At 35.4% G+C, this 17,608-nt stretch overlaps 1 protein-coding gene across 3 annotated transcripts in view; it reads left to right on the top strand.

Moving 5' to 3' along the window:
* The window catches only part of FAM149B1 (family with sequence similarity 149 member B1), a 56,414-nt gene that overhangs the window by 19,536 nt on the left and 19,270 nt on the right, over positions 1–17,608 (top strand). For all 3 annotated transcript variants that reach the window (XM_043476607.1, XM_043476609.1, XM_043476608.1), the window contains exons 4-7: positions 4,600–4,742; positions 5,504–5,620; positions 13,581–13,745; positions 17,153–17,340. In XM_043476607.1, the coding sequence (XP_043332542.1) occupies positions 4,600–4,742; positions 5,504–5,620; positions 13,581–13,745; positions 17,153–17,340 (613 nt within the window). The remainder of the gene's footprint in view (positions 1–4,599; positions 4,743–5,503; positions 5,621–13,580; positions 13,746–17,152; positions 17,341–17,608) is intronic.

The following is a 17,608-nucleotide window of genomic DNA, read 5'->3' as shown; positions in this document are numbered from 1 at the left end:
TTTGTTATTTGCATGTCTTGTCTTTAGTGTTACTTGAAGAGTATGTTGTCCATGCCTAAGAAATCTTTAGACATAAGCATACAAAATTTGCCATGCATTTTACCCAGCATCAGATGCAATTCCTACTAAATCTTACTAAACCCTACACAACCACAGCCCCACCGCCAGTGCCCACATAAAACGTTCTCTCACTGATTAACAGCTCAACTAAATTCTGAACATCACAAATTCAGCATCTAAGAAGAATTATCTTTTAACCTAACAATTCTTTTAGTTACTTGACTTATGGTTTAGCATGTTTAAGAATCATCTGACAGGCTTATCGTTGTTTCACTCTGAACAATGCTATAAAAATAAAATTTTTAAAAGCTTTAAAAATAAAATTATATGATCTGGTACATGTAAACATTCCTTTTTTCCCTTTTAACCTATAGCACACCATTTTGTAGAGTACTGTAAGCCATGCTAACATTATGGGACATTTAAAGCATAGTTTAAAGCAGTGTTTGTCATTAAACACCAAAACAATTTTTAGGTTTCCAATTCAAAAGGTTTAAGAACTCAAACTAATGGACAGTTCGATTTCCATTTTGTAAGCACTACATCATTCTTAGTAGTATTCTCTCATTCTGGAAATTATTTACCTTTTACTGAACTCCAGAACTGTGAAATTCTTACCTTTTCTATTCAGGGATCCTTAATTAAGTTCTTTATATTTCTTAAAGAAGGGACATGCAAGTTTTGTTCAACTTCACACAATGCATTTTAAAAGAATGTTCTCAAAATGTATTGGGTGGCACATTGAGGTTACATGTTAATTTATTCCATATTACTAAAATGGCATCCTTCTTACAAAATTTAACTTGGGTCCAATTTCAACAACCGATCATTTAAAATACAATCATTCTTAAGTTAACCCACATTTTTCTACCACATATGAAACCCAGGCTAGAGACAAAAAACACAGGAGAAGCAGCAGGGATATTGCTCTGACTGCCTCTACTTAGGTTCCACTTGTCAACTGTCACTGTTGCCAAAATCTGCTTTATGAAGGGAGTAGGGAACAGAAAGGTTAACTACAGACTTTAAACAAAAACTAATTTCAGATTCCCACTCACACTCTTGGCATTAAGACCTACAGACACATATACTTGTCAACTCCATTCAGCATTAGCACATCTTGTTTTCTTTTCAACTACTGTTTAAATTCCAGAAAGTTAAGAACAATCTAAGGATCACTGACAGTTTATACATCATTAACAATTATTAAAAAACTTGCAAATAACCAGTTAACAGTTACACATGAAGAACACCAATACTGATAAAATAGTACTTGTTTACTAGCAACAAAAGACAACCCACCCCTCCCAAATTTAAATTTCATTTTCAAAAAATAACAGAACAACTTTCTTTACACAATGCTTTAAACAGAATGGCATTTTCACCAAATTTAAATATTTGAATGTTAAGCAACAAGTTATTGCCTTTTAGAGGTTAAGTACAATGTCCTGAATTCCATGTCCAAAGTAATCAAAAGGCATATATCCTCACTTTACAGATTATCAAAATAAATTTCCCTTACAAATTGTTAATGGAATATTTGATAACTAGGTAAATCAAATTTGACCAAAAAAAAAAATCACATGCAACATGCAATCTTAGAAGAATGTTTTAGTACAAAAATATGACAAAACGACTTCAAGGAAAAGCTGGATGTGGTTAATACATGTACACAGATATACATGTGAACTTTTACACAGAATGATTACACATCTTCTTTTTCGATACTTTCTCTATTTCTGGAACGGTTAAAAGTGGAAGTTGAATCTTCAGCAATATTTAATTTTCCAAATCTTCTGGTCACAATCCCCACCAAACTCAAAAATGGTCCTCTTCTAAACAACTGATTAGTTAAATAACAATCTACAGGGACGTCAGAAAATATCTTGAATGAAAGGGAAAAACAATATCAAAATTTATAAGATATAGCTAAAGTGGTGCTTAGAGGGAAATGTACAGCTTTAAATACCTATGTAAAAAGAAAATCAGGCTTACAGATACGGAACAGATTTGTGATGACAGAGGTGGGATTGGGCGTGGGTGAAATGGATGAAGAATATTAAAAGGTACAAACTTCCAGTTATAAAATGTCATGAGGATGTAATGTACAGCATGGTGACTATAGTTAAAATACTCTTATTAGGCAGTTGAGAGTTGCTAAGAGAAAAGATCTTAATTGTCATTGCAAGGAAAAAAATTCTGTAACAACGTATGGTGACTCACTGTGGAGACTGATTTGCTTTATATACAAATATTGAATTACGTTATACACACCAGAAACTAATATAATGTTGTATGTCAGTTATACCTCCATAGAAGAAAAATGCCTATAGAAAAAAAGGAGCATATTTGATCAATAACATAAGCTTCCACCTTAAGAAACTAAAAAAGAAGAGCAAATGAAATCCAATGCAAGCAGAAGGAAGGAAATAATACAGGTGAGAGTAGAAATTAATGAAATAGAAAACAGGAAAACAATAGAGAAACTCAGTAAAGTTCTTTGAAAAGAATCAACAAAATTGACAAGTCTTCAGTTTGATCAAGAAAAAATAAGACATAAATTAGCAAGATTAGAAATGAAGAAAAGACATAACTACTGACCTTATGGAAAGTAAAAGGACTAAGGAAATATAATAAGCAACTTCATGTCAAGAATTTAGATAACTTAGATATAACGGACAAATTTCTAGACTAAAATCAAAGATTTTAATAAATTATAAAAGTTACTAGAAAAAAAAAAAGTTACTAGACAAGAGGGACTACATATAATGGAATAAAACTCAGACTTAAAAATAGGTTGCTTACAATTAACAATGTCAGATGATAATGATCCTGTATCTTTAAAGTGCTAAGGAAAAAAGGAGTGATGCATCTCCATCATATATATGATAAATAATAAAATTATTACATATACATATGATATACTGTCATTCAGTGTGCGTGTGTGTAGAGAGGCAAAATAAAGACATTTTAAATATCTATAGAGTAAGAGTTTCCCATTCATATATACTCAACTAAAAGAATGATTAAAGGACAGACTGAAGCAAAAGGGAAATAAAGCCAGGAGAAAGAAATGGGATACAAGAAGCAACAGAGTAAAATAACTGTCAAGCTTTACTGGTAAAGTAGTTACTAAAACAAATAACAATAACATTTTATGTATTAAAAACAACACTAATACTAAAATTCAATATAAGATGCTGAGAGGGAAGTTAAAGAATATCAAAGATAAAAATTACACAGAAGATGCTTACAGGGAAGTTGAAACATATCAAAGTCCTTTTTAAAAATTTTTTTGTTTTACATAATTGGAATGTCATTTATCAAAGTGGCGAAAGATGTCTCAAACCCCTACATCCCTTTCTGTTCCTTTCAGTAATCTTGTAAGTTGAAGGAAGGAAGGTTTAGACTAGAAAGTAACCTTCAAACTTTCTAAACTGCAACCCACACTAAGACATGTAATTGATATTGCAACCCAGCGTGTGTACATAAGATAAAACACAGGGATTTCCCTGGTGGTGGTCCAGTGGTTAAAACCTGAGCTCCCACTATAGGGGGCCTAGGTTCGATCCATGGTCAGGAAACTAGATTTCACATGCCACAACTAAAGATCCTGCATGCTGCAACAAAGATCAAAGTACCTGTGTGCAGCAACTAAGAACTGGTGCAGCCAAATAAATGAATATATATAATATATATATTATATATATTATATATATATATATATATATATATATTTGTGTTGAGTCTTTAAAGTTAAACCTTAAATCTATCTGTGTGCTCAGTCACTCAGTCATGTCTGACTCTTTTTGGCCCCATGGACTGTAGCTCACCAGGCTCCTCTGTCCTTGGAATTTTCTAGGTAAGAAAACTGGAGTGGGTTGCCACTTCCTTTTTTTTTTTTGGATGGACCCTGACTTTCACTGTTAAGAGTTAAAATACATATTTCTTATCTTATACTTTTAAAAGAAGGTGTTAACTTTTCTTCCACCAGAGCATAAAAGAGCACCTAAAAAAGATGAAGTAGCGAGTAGGCAGAGAATCAGATAACATGATCAGATTCATATTTTATACCCATCCCTTTGGCTGCTGCAAAAGGATAGATTATAGGGTAAAGATCTAACCTAAATTGTGAGGTGAAAACCGTAAACTACAAAATAATATATTTTTAGGATTGACTGTCTACCTTAAGCTCTAAAAAAGTACTGGAACCAAGCAACTGTAATAAAATTAACAATCATTGTCTTTGAGTGGTAGAATTAACGGTAATTTTTATTTTTCTTTATTCATTTCTGGATTATATGATAAGAAAATGTTGCTTAGAAACATTGCTATTTCTACAAATTCTCTTTAAATAGGAATAGGGAGGCCATCTGAATATTCTAAGATTCAAGAACTGACTAACTTAACTTTTCTTTCACACAAATGGACTAAATATTGAAAACGAAACAAAATCTGATTGCTTTCAACCTTTATGATTATGATTCTTAACAGAGATTGAAGCGCACCTAAATATTTTGGGGTGATAATTTCTTTTAGGAACTTGATCAAAATGCCACTGAAAAAGTCCAGGCAATGTTCACAGCCATTGACGAGCTCTTGTATGAGCAGAAGTTGAGTGTACATACTAAAGGTCTACAAGAGGAGTGCCAACAGTGGACACGTAGCTTTCCTCATCTCAGGTATTGGAATCCCTGTATATTCATGGCTAATACTAAAATTTGAAAAGCAGATTTCCAAGAAAGCTTGTATTCTGAAATCTTTATGGGCATGGATTTGTATCATTAAGGTGATATGGCATAAAGCCTCAGATGATAGAAAACTCATGTTGATGGAAGTTTCTCAGAGTTTTCATAACTAGTCCTAATCAAGTAAAACAGTTTCTATACCAGTAGCTGTGATCTGTATCTGTCCAAAAGAGACCTTCTTTTGAACAAAAGCATTGGAAAATGTATTTGATCACACTACTGTCTATAAGTAAATTCTTATGCACGTATACTTGAAAGCAGACATAGGCTATTAGGAAGCTTTCCTTAGAAACCACACTACTACACATACTTAAAATTTATAAAGCTTCATGTTCTTAAGAATACAATTCAGTTTTTACTAATTTGGCCTGGCTTTCACCCATTTTAGCAAATTTAATGAAGATTCTTATGGAGGGTGGAGGATAAATTAAAATGTTTGCCCAGTTTCCTTGGATTCTTTTTCAGTGGGGTGGAAAAGCTTTATCCATTCTGTCTCCATTGTATAGGAAAGAGAGATGCCTTCAAAAAGGCTCTGGATTCACATTTCTCTCAAGAATCATTCTAAATCAGTAAGGGACTAAGTATGTACTAGATTTCTCTGTAGAGCCATCACATTTTGTTCCAAAAATACCTATATTTTGTATGTATGCCGGATGAAGGTGCTTGACCGTCTCTTTATGTTCTTCACTTTGAAGGATTCTGGGTCGGCAGATAATCACTCCAAGTGAAGGTTATGGACTGTACCCTAGATCGCCTTCTGCTGTTTCAGCTTCACATGAGGCAACACTGTCTCAAGAAAGAGATTCTACTATGTAAGTATTCTAATATGTAAGTACTTATGTATTCTAATATGCAAGTATTTTATTCTGCCACTTATACTAAAGGATTAAAATACTTATTTATTGGTATTTAGTAAAGCACAGCAAATTCTGTAAGACAGATCATAGTCTTTATGCATACTAGAATTTTTTTACTTACGTTTTAGTTTAAAAAAAAAAAGATATTCTGTAGAATTTTAAGAGTTACTCATATCCATAGTTACTTATATCTATGTCTATCTATAAATACAAGCACTTTCTTCTTGGAATAAATGTGTCGATAGAGTGGTTTAAAGAAATTCAGGGATCTAAGAAATAGAATTTAAAATTTTTTTGAAAAAAACTTTGAAAAAGTGGTTTTCTTAAACATGTAATACTAATTATTATGGAAGTTAAACTGATATTATTAAAATGGGTAATTAGTCATTAGCTAAAATGGCTAATTCTTTGAATACCTCAAACTCTTTTAAGTAGCACAATAAACCCAGATAGGATTACTTTAAAAACCTATGCTTAGGCTGATTCATGTCAATGTATGACAAAACCCGCTATAATATTGTAATGTAATTAGCCTCCAACTAATAAAAATAAATGAAAAAATAAAAAAATAAAAACCTATGCTTACCCTTAATTCTGTGGTAAAATGTCATGGTTTTAATTCATTTTAAAATTATTCCTTTACTATTTCCTAAGACTGTAATTTTATTTATACTGATACTGGTTAAGAGTTGTAGTGATGCTTGCTTTTGATGCCTTTTAAGGCTTGTAGTAATTTCATCAGACCACAAAGTAAAACATTACTGTCTTAGGTCAGTTAAGGTTATGGGATCTGGGTTATCAACTAACTGATTTTTGGTCAGAGAGTGGGATTTGTTTCCTTTTTTCAGAGTGATTTAAACTCAAGGTTCTGGTCACCAGGCTGACATTTCTTTCTAAATTTAAGCCTCATATATTACATCAATAAGCCTTTTAAAATTTACTCCTTTTATATAAGTTTCAGATTTTTACAGACTAATTTGTCTCCCACAGAAAAGATGTATTCTTTAATTCTCACAGACCAAAATTAGATAACTTAGGTCCTGCGATTAAGATATATTTACCTGACTTATTAGTTTAAACTTTATATATACCTTATATTTTTTAACTGTAAACAGCATTTCCTTTTAGAGATTTCAAAGAAATAAGGAACAAGTCTGAGCAGTTAACTCCTTCTCTAGGACATTTGGCTAAATCATGATTCTGCAACACACTGCAGACATCTTTTCTGTCCATTTTACTTGCTACCACCATTGCTGCTTGGTCCTTCTTATTTTTGGTTCTGGATTATTTGACTTACAGTGTTCAATAATTACTTTTCTTTACTATACAGATGAAATAAATACCTATCTGTACTTTATACAGACATATAGTTAAATGAAGCAAGTTATTCAGCTATATTAGGGTATCACTACTTAAAGAAAATAATAACAAGTTAAATATAATCCATATTTACTTTCATATCACTACCAGTTTGTCCATAGTTGATATTTTTTTCTCTTGAGTACCATTAAGGAACTCATTGTACTGCAAAATATTTATATATTTTAATTAACCATAATTTTTTTTTAATTAACCATAATTATTATTGATGCTCAAATTGTTACAACTTGGCCGTGTCAAGCTGGTTCATTTTTGTCCTTTTAGTCCAGGCCTATCCTGGAAAAATATTTTTTCTCCTTTAAGACATGGAATCAGCTGAAAGTCAAGGAAACGCTTAACTTTTTTGAGAGACTACTAGTATTTGAGAACAAAATTTGGGTAGTTGAGGATATGTAAGTTGGTGGTGATGCTGCAATTTTGCCACTTTTTAAAATAAGTGATGTGAAAAAAATCTCAGAAATACAACTTTGGTATTTTTTAGTTTAACAAATTAGTTTTCCATAAAATATGAGGTTTATCAGCTAATAAGATTTTCTACAAAAATAAACATTTCAAATTATACCCATTCTTGCCCCTCCACATTACATCAGATTTTCCTTTTAAAGTTCATGGTTAATCCTGTCTGTCCTTCACTTAAAAATCTTCAGTAGCTTCTCACTGAATTTATGATAAATTTAAAATTATATCCTAAGCTGGCCCCAGTCTACATCTCTGTCTTTATCTTCTGTCACTCTCTTGTTCATTAATCCTTCCACATTGGATTTTTTTCACATCTCAAATGTACTAAATAAGATATTTGGTTCAGCTTCCATTCTTGAGTTCTTGGGCCAGAGGAAATTGGTATAAAAACAACACAAAAATACAGTCGCTTTCTCTTTGTATCTCTAACACCTAAAACAATGCCTAGAATATAGTTAGAATCAAATTTTTTTTAAACTAAATATCATATTTATTTGACAACAAACTCCATGAAAATGAACTTATATTATGGCTGCAAAACAGTGTTATCAATCAAAACAAATATTATTGTATAGATCAAAATGGAATTCCAAGAACTTTATAACAATAGAAAATGGTGGTAGCACAAGGAGAAAACACAGGCCAGAAAAGGATCCTGAACAGATGAGTTTGAGAACATTGCCATTTGAAAAAAAGACATCGACAGAGGAATGGATAAAGATGTGGTCCATATATACAGTGGTGGAGAAGGAAATGGCAACCCACTCCAATATTCTTGCCTAGAGAATCCTGTGGACAGAGGAACCTGGTGGGCTGCTGTTCATGGGGTCGCACAGAGTCGGACACAACTGAAGCAACTTAGCATGCCTGCATGCATTGGAGAAGGAAATGGCAACCCACTCCAGTGTTCTTGCCTGGAGAATCCTAGGGACAGAGGAGCCTGGTTGGCTGCCATCTATGGGGTTGCACAGAGTCGGACACGACTGTAGCAACTTAGCAGCAGCAGCATATACAGTGGAATATTACTCAGCCATTAAAAATAATGAAATAATGCCATTTGCAGCAGCATGGATGGACCTAAAGATTCATACTGAGTGAAATAAGACAGAGAAGGAGAAATACCGTATGACGTTCCTTATATGTAGAATGAAATACCGTATGACGTTCCTTATATGTAGAATCTAAAAAGAAATGATACAAATGAACTTAATTACAAAACAGAAAGAGACTCACAGACTTAGAGAGCAAACTTATGGTTGCCGGGTCCGGGATGGGTAAGGATGGGAGGAAGGGATAGTTAAGGAGTTTGGCATGGACATGTACACACTGCTATATTTAAAATGGATAACCAACAAAGACCTACTGTATAGCACAAAATAAATAAATACAATTTTTTTTAGTGAAAAAAACTTTGTAGTCTTCTGCTGCAAGTTAGTTTAAGGGGCTATCTACCCTTAAATACATACTACAACAAAAATTAACTATAATATCTAATAAGTTGCCAAAGTGTATGACTGTATGCAGAATTATAACCCTTAAAAAATCATTAAAAGGATAACTAGAAAATAAACCTTTGTGTATATGACTAAATAATTTTCAACAAGGGTGCCAAGATTACAGAGTGGAGAAAGGACAATCCCCCCAACAAATGGTGCTGGGAAAACAATGCAAAAGAATGAAGTGGGACTCTGATCTTACACGATACACAGAACTTAACTCAAAATGGACTTCAAAGACCTAAATGTAAGACCTAAAACTATTAAAACTCCTAGAATAAAACACAGGGGAAAAGCTTCAGGATATTGGATTTGGCAATGATTTATTGGATAGAACATCAAAATCTAAAAACAAAAGCAAAAATAGACAAATGGGACTATATCAAACTCAGAAATTTCCGTGTACCCAAAGGAAAAAATCATTAGAGTGAAAAGGCAACCTGTGGAATGGGAGAGAATATTTCCAAGTCACATATCTGATAAGGGGTTAATATCTAGAACACATGAGGAACTTCTACAATCCAACAACAACAAAAAGAACCCAATTTAAAAATAGAAAAAGGTTTATAATAGCCAGGACATGGAAGCAACCTAGATGCCCATCAGCAGATGAATGGATAAGGAAGCTGTGGTACATATACACCATGGAATATTACTCAGCCATTAAAAAGAATTCATTTGAATCAGTCCTAATGAGATGGATGAAACTGGAGCCCCTTATACAGAGTGAAGTAAGCCAGAAAGATAAAGAACATTACAGCATACTAACACATATATATGGAATTTAGAAAGATGGTAACGATAACCCTATATGCAAAACAGAAAAAGAGACACAGAAATACAGAACAGACTTTTGAACTCTGTGGGAGAATGTGAGGGTGGGATATTTCAAAAGAACAGCATGTATACTATCTATGGTGAAACAGATCACCAGCCCAGGTTGGATGCATGAGACAAGTGCTTGGGCCTGGTGCACTGGGAAGACACAGAGGAATCAGGTGGAGAGGGAGGTGGGAGGGGGGATCGGGATGGGGAATACGTGTAAATCTATGGCTGATTCATATCAATGTATGACAAAACCCACTGAAATGTTGTGAAGTAATTAGCCTCCAACTAATAAAAAAAAATAAAAATAGAAAAAGGACAAGAGAATAGACAATTCTCAAAGAAGATAAACCCATGACCAACAAGTAAATGAAAAGATGCTTAACATCACTAATCATAAGAGGAATGCAAATCAAAACCACAATGAAATAACCACCTCATACCCATTCCAGCTGAGCTATTTCAAATCTGAAATGATGATGCTATGAGGGGCTCCCTGGTGGTCCAGTGGCTAGGAATCCATCTTGCATTGCAGTGGACACTGGTTCAGTCCCATATCTGGGAAGATCCCACATGCCACGGGGCAACTAGGCCTGTGTGCCACAACTACTGAGCCCATGTGAGCAACTACTGAAGACCATGCACCTTAGAATCTGTGCTCCACAACAAGAGAAGCCACCATTACGAGAAGCCTACAAACCGCAACTAGAGAGTAGCTGCAACTAGAGCAAGCCCACATACAGCGGTGAAGACCCAGCACAGCCAAAATAAATGAATAAATTTTTTTTTTTTTAAAAGATGATACTGTGTAAGTGCTGCACTCAATATGCCAGCAAATTTGGTGAAAACTTGGCCACAGGACTGGAAAATGGAAAAGGTCAGTTTTCATTCCAATCCCAAAGAAAGGCAAAGCCAAAGAATGTTCAAACTACAGCACAACTGCAGTCACCTCACACGCTAGTAAAGTAATGCTCAAGATTCTCCAAGCCAGGCTTCAACAGCACATGAACCGAGAACTTCCAGATGTTCAAGAAGGATTTAGAAAAGGCAGAGGAACCAGAGATCAAATTACCAACGTTCATTGGATCATACAAAAAGCAAGAGAATGCCAAGAAAACATCTACTTCTATTTAATTGACTACACTAAAGCCTTTGATTGTGTAGATCACAATAAACTGTGGGAAATTCTTAAAGAGATGGGAATACCGAGACCACATTACCTGCCTCCTGAGAAATCTGTATGTAGGTCAAGAAGCAACAGTTAGGACAGGACATGGAACAACAGACTGGCTCCAAATTGGGAAAGGAGTACATCAAGGCTGTATATTGTCACCCTGCTTATTTAACTTCTATGCAGGGTACATCATGCGAAATGCTGGGCTGGATGACCCACAAGCTGGAATCAAGATTGCTGGGAGAAATATCAATAACCTCAGATATGCAGATGACACCACCCTCATGGCAGAACATGAAGAGGAACTAAAGAGCCTCTTGATGAAAGTGAAAGAAGAGAGTAAAAAAGCTGCCTTAAAACTCAACATTTAGAAAACTAAGATCATGGCATCCAGTCCCATCACTTCATGGCAAATGAATGGGGAAACAATGGAAACAGTGACAGACTTTATCTTCTTGGACTCCAAAATTACTGCAGATGGTAACTGCAGCCATGAAATTAAAAGAAGCTTACTCCTTGGAAGAAAAGCTATGACAAACCTTGACAGCATACTAAAAAGCAGAGACATTACTTTAACAACAAAGGTCCATATAGTCAAAGCTATGATTTTTCCAGTAGTCATGTATGGGTGTGAATGTTGGACCATAAAGAAACCTGAGTGCCAAGAATTGATGCTTTTGAACTATGGTGTTGGAGAAGACTCTTGAGAGTCTCTTGGACAGCAAAGAGATCAAACTAGTCATTCCTAAAGAAAATCAGTCCTGAATATTCATTGAAAGGACTGATGCTGAAGCTGAAGCCCCAATACTTTGGCCACCTGATGCAAAGAACTGACTCGTTGGAAAAGACCCTGATGCTGGGAAAGATTGAAGGTGGGAAGACAAGAGGACAACAGAGGATGAGATGGTTGAATGGCGTCAACCAACTTGTTAGATATGAATTTGAGCAAGCTCTGGGAGTTGTTGATGGACAGGGAAGACTGGTGTGCTGCAGTTAATGGGATCACAAAGAGTCAGACATGACTGAATGACTGAACTGAACTGAACCCATCGTTTAACTGTATGGGGGTCCTGGGAAATGTAGTCTAGTTTTGTGGCCTGAGAAAAAGTTTAATCAACATGTAACAGTCTCTTTGGGTGTCCCTGGTGGCTCAGCAATAAAGAGTCTACCTGCAATGCAGCAGATGCTGGTTTGATCTCTGGGTCAGGAAGATCTTCTGGAGAAGGAAATGGCAACCCACTCCAGTATTCTTCCCTGGAAAATCTCATGGACAGAGGAGCCAGACAGCTACAATCCATGGGGTCGCAAGAGTCCAACACAACTTAGTGACTAAACCACCACTACCACCACCACCACCCATCATCAGGATGGCCACTATCTAGAGAACGGAAGGCAACAACTTTTGGCAAAAATGTAGACAAAAAATTGGAACCTTTGTGAACTGTTGGGGGGAATGGAGTATACAGTATAGCCACTAAGGAGAACAGTATGGACTGTGTTAGGCGCTCGGTCGTGCCTGACTCTGCGACCCCACGGACTGTAGCCCGCCAGGCTCCTCTGTCCATGGAATTCTCCAGGCAAGAATACTGGAGTGGATTGCCATTCCCTCCTCCCAAGGAACTTCCCAACCCAGCGATTGAACCCTGGTTTCCAGCCTCGCAAGCAGATTCTTTACCATTTGAGCTACAGGGAAGTCTCCTGTTGTCTCTTGGAAAACAGTATGGAGGCTTCTTAAAACACTAAAAATAGAATTACTATATGAACCAGCAATCCCACTCAGGTGTATATCCAAAAAAAATTCAAAGGAGGATCTCAAAGAGATATCTGCACACCAATATTCATTGCATCATTAATCACAATAGCCAAGAGGTGGAAACAACCCAGATATTCATCACAGATGAATGGATAAAGAAAATGAATATACATACAATGGAATATTATAGAAGGAAATCCTGTTACATGCTATAATATGGATTGATGAGCCTTGAAGTTATTATTTAATAAGTGAAATAAGCTAGTCACAAAAGGACAAATACAATATGATTCCACCCATATTTAGTATCTAAAGTAGTCTAATCATAGAAACAGAAAGTAGCATAGTTGCCCAAAGGAGGAAAGGAAGGGGAAGGGGCAGTTAGTGTTTAATGGATACCAGAGTTTCAGTTTTGCAATATAAGTTCAAGAGATCTGTTGCACAATAATGTACATGCATTTTCAACAACAATGAAGTTATTGAAATAAACCTATAATCTCATGAGGTACTTCAAAGAGTTGAACATGAATGTAAATATTCTTAGATTTTTTTAAAAAATAGCTTATTTTATAGCCATAGCCATTGCATCTGAAAACATAGCAAGTAGTATTCAACTGCTTCAGTATTAGGTGCATAATACACCTAAGCAGAGTGGGTCTGTGGGTCATATTTATTCCTGTTCTGAGAAATAATAGGTATTAAGGTTTAGAGTAGCCCAGGAAGGTGCTACCAGGGGAAGGGACTTTGAGCTGAAATTTGTATGAATGAGTGTCTGTGAGAACTGACTGTATTATGTTGTACATAATTACTATTTTTCCCCTCTCCCAGATTTGGCATTAGGGGAAAGAAGTTACATTTTTCATCTTCATATGGTCCTAAAGCATCTTCCGTTGCCAAATCTCCTTGCTTGTGTTCTATGGAAAGAGAAGAAGACTGTATAATATTTTCTGAGGGAATAATAGAGGAATACCTAGCATTTGACCACACAGATATGTGAGTATTATATCTTTTAAACGTTTTTACTCCCCTGTTTTGTATTAGTATCTATTTTTCTAAAGTATATCACCAATATTATCTATAATTAAATTTATGTTATTTATGTTCTATTACTTCTCAGTTGTCCAGCATTCATATACTTAATTGATATAAATTGCTTCCACATACCAGTCTTCATTTTATGTTTTTTCCTGCACATGTCATTTGCCTCTTCCTGAGATTAAACAGTTTTAAATGAATTAATTTTTAAAATTTTTCTTCTTTGTAAATTATCACCAGTAATTCATGGAAACTTTATTCATCTTATTCTAAATCCAGGCTCTCTTACTGTTTCATGCCACATCCCTGAAATATTAACCTCTTAAACTATTCCTCTAAGCCTTTAGAAGTTCAGAATGATGGTCACAGTAGCACATCTGGAAGTGAGAATTTCAGGCTATGAGGCTGTGGTTAGGTCTAGTTAGTGTCACATGATTCTGAACTTTTCTTCCCTTATTTCCTATTGAGCCATGCTTACTTTTATGTTCAATATATACAGTCCTAGGCTCAGGTAAACATATCTCAGATTTCTATACATAGCACCAATGAGCTAGCTAATTGTTCCAAGAATCATATGTATGCTCTTTTGGATTTCCAGAGATTTCCCCCTTGCCTTTCATTTCATCTGGCCTGAGTCAAATTATCTGTATTTTCTCCTCCTTTTTCCTCAAAGGTCTTTCCCCTTCATTTTAGCTTTAAATAAAGCTGATTTAACTACTCTAAAATGTGATGTTCATGACTCAAACCCAAATGAATTTTCAAGTAATACAGGGAAGATTTTTAGGAAGGCATCTCTCTTTAGAGATACCACTGAGATACTGAGATGTGATGAATGAAATCATGTAAGTTTGGAAGAAAATAAGATATGAAAGATTTTTAATAGTTTGGGAATAGGGAAGGCCTTTCTAACTACAGCTCAAAATCTACAAGTCATTTAAAAATAACTATTTAAAATTTCTGCATAAAAAATTCATAAAGTCAGAAGACAAATGGGCAAAAATATTTGCAGTTAATACATGCACAGAGGCTTAATTTCCTTAACATGGAAATTATTATTATTACTATTCCTTAACAAGGAAAAAATTAAGGACAAAACAAAGAACATGGCAGAGTTCACATTATAAGAAAATGAATCTTAAATATATGAAATGAAACTCAGTATCATTCAAAGATGCAAATCAAAACTATCATGAGTACTCTTTTACCTGACAGACTATCAAAAGACAAAGGATAAAGAAATTTGATTATTCCTTGAATCATAAAATAGGCATGTTCTTTCACTACTGGAGAATTATACCGCCTCTTTGAACTGAAATGCATATACCCTTTGACTCAATAATCTATTGATAGGAATCTACCCTGCAAATAAGATACCTATGTAGCTAAAGAACTACATACATACAGTCCCCAACTTAAGATGAATTGACTTAATGAATTCTTGATTTACAATGGTATAGAAGTGATACACACTCAACAGCAACTGTCTGTTGAATTTCTGTCTTTTCCTGGACTAGCAATATGCAGTATGACACTTTCTCGGGATGCTGCACAGTGGCAGCAAGCTGCAGCTCCCAGTCAGCCATACTGTCACGAGGGTAAACAACCAGTACATTTACAGCCATTTTATACACATAAACCATTGCTTTTCACTTTCAGTAGAGTATGAAATAAATTACATGAGATATTTAACACTTTATTATAAAATAGGCTTTGTGTTAGATAATTTTGCCCAGCTGTATGCTAATTTGTCTTCTGAGCACATTTAAGGCGGCTAGGCTAAGCTATAATGTTCAACAGGTTAGGTGTATTAAATACATTTTTTACTTACATTTTTGTTAGTTTATTAGGTTATAACCTAATACATAAGGAATATCTCTAGAAATATATTGTGGTATTGATTATAAAAGCAAAAAGTTAGTTGATTAACAGCTGCCTGGCTACATATATTATGGTATATCCAATGGAGTACTCTGCAGTTACTTTTTAAAGAGGCAGATTTATGTATGTTGATAGGGATCATGGGCCAGGATACACTGATAACTGGATGAGCAAGGTGCAGTACAGTGTTAATGGAACTTTCTCTGGACTTATGTATGTTTGCTTCTGGGAATGAGGACTGGGGTAGAGATATAGGAAACTTATTTTTCACTACATGTATACATTTCCTTCTAAACAATTTGAATTTTCATCATATGGCTATGTTATCTCCTCTTAAAAGAAATACAAATTGAAATACAGTTAATACTAATCAGCTTCCCTGGTGGCTTAGACGGTAAAGAATCTGCCTACAATGCAGGAAACCTGGGTTTCATCCCTCAGTCAAGAAGATCCCCTGGAGAAGGAAATGGCAACCCACTCCAGTATTCTTGCCTGGAGAATCCCATGGACAGAGGAGCCTGGCAAGTGATAGTCCACGGGGTCTCAGTCGGACACGACTTGAGCAACTGGCACATAGCCTCCTCCACCACTTAATGCCAGGCTAGCTCTTCCTTTGGAAAGGAGAAGCAAGGAGAGTCTGGCTGTCCTTCTTAAATCTTAGCATCCTTCTTTCCAGCCTAGTTTCCTATTTCATTCTTGAGTACTTTGTTACCCTAGGAGTAACTTTCACTGTTAAGGCGGGAAGATGCTTTTCTTCACCCAAGTCAGTTCCACAATCTGCTTTGTCTTAGTTTATACAGTCACAGATAAGCACATCTATCAGCCAAATTTTCTTCCCCCAGAAATCTGTTTGTGCTATTGATATTCACTGCCAGAGAAGAGATAGCCTTGCCTAACTGGGAGTTTCTGAATTATAGATACAGATTCCAGAAGAGCCCGAGTAGCTTCCTATTGTATTGGGCTTCCCTCTTTTTCCTTTACAATTACCAAACGTTTATTTAGGTTAGTAAAAGTATACAATATAATAATCTATATGGACTGTTTCCCTATGAATCATGCCTCAGATAACTGCAGCATAATCTCAGTTACACCGTCCAGTGTGACACATTAATATAATCTAAATGTCATCCAGTTACAACAAAAAGGTGATTTGTGTTCAAGTCATAGCTTGCTTGTTGCTCAACTGACAGTGCCATCTGTTTAAAGCTAAAAAAAAAAAGTACAATAATTCTCACCCTTCTTTTTCTTGTTCTATTTTTTGCCAGAATAGGGGGGTGGAATGGGGGTAAGAAGGAAAATGCAGAGTCTCCTCTGTTGAAAACTTCCTTAGCTCACAAGAGAGCTTAATATCTGTGCTACATATGTCGGGGGGGGGGGGCAGATTTAGGGGGAGAAGCACAGATCACATTCCTAAGCAGCACAAAAGACAGTGGTGAACACTCAGTGAAGAAGAACCATGAAGTCTTTCCCTCTTGTTTCTGTTACAGGGAAGAGGAGTTCCATGGAAAGAAATCAGAAGCAGCTACAGAGAAACAGAAATTAGGGTATCCACCCATTGCTCCATTTTACTGCATGAAAGAGGATGTCCTTGCTTATGTGTTTGATGACGTGTGGAGCAAGGTCCTAAGCTGTATGGAGCAGCTGACACGTACTCACTGGGAGGGATTTGCTTCTGGTAAGGCTCTTTGTGAAAACAATAAAAAAAAATAATTAAGACTTCCAAACCCTAACCAGTCTATTAGATTATATGCTTAATAGTACAAAAGAATCATGTTTGTATTTCTTATAGAAACTAACAGATAGTTGGACAATATTTGGGAATGACTGGATGAGTAATGAGGCCTAGTCCATGATGACTAGAGATTGAGCTTTCTTTTTGAGTGTAATTTGTGAGGAAAAAAACATGTGCAAGTCACAAATACATTTTAAAAACCACTTTATTG

This window comes from Cervus canadensis, chromosome 8, assembly GCF_019320065.1.
Source record: "Cervus canadensis isolate Bull #8, Minnesota chromosome 8, ASM1932006v1, whole genome shotgun sequence".
Taxonomy (NCBI): Eukaryota; Metazoa; Chordata; class Mammalia; order Artiodactyla; family Cervidae; genus Cervus; species Cervus canadensis.
This window is presented reverse-complemented; position numbering and strand designations above follow the sequence as displayed.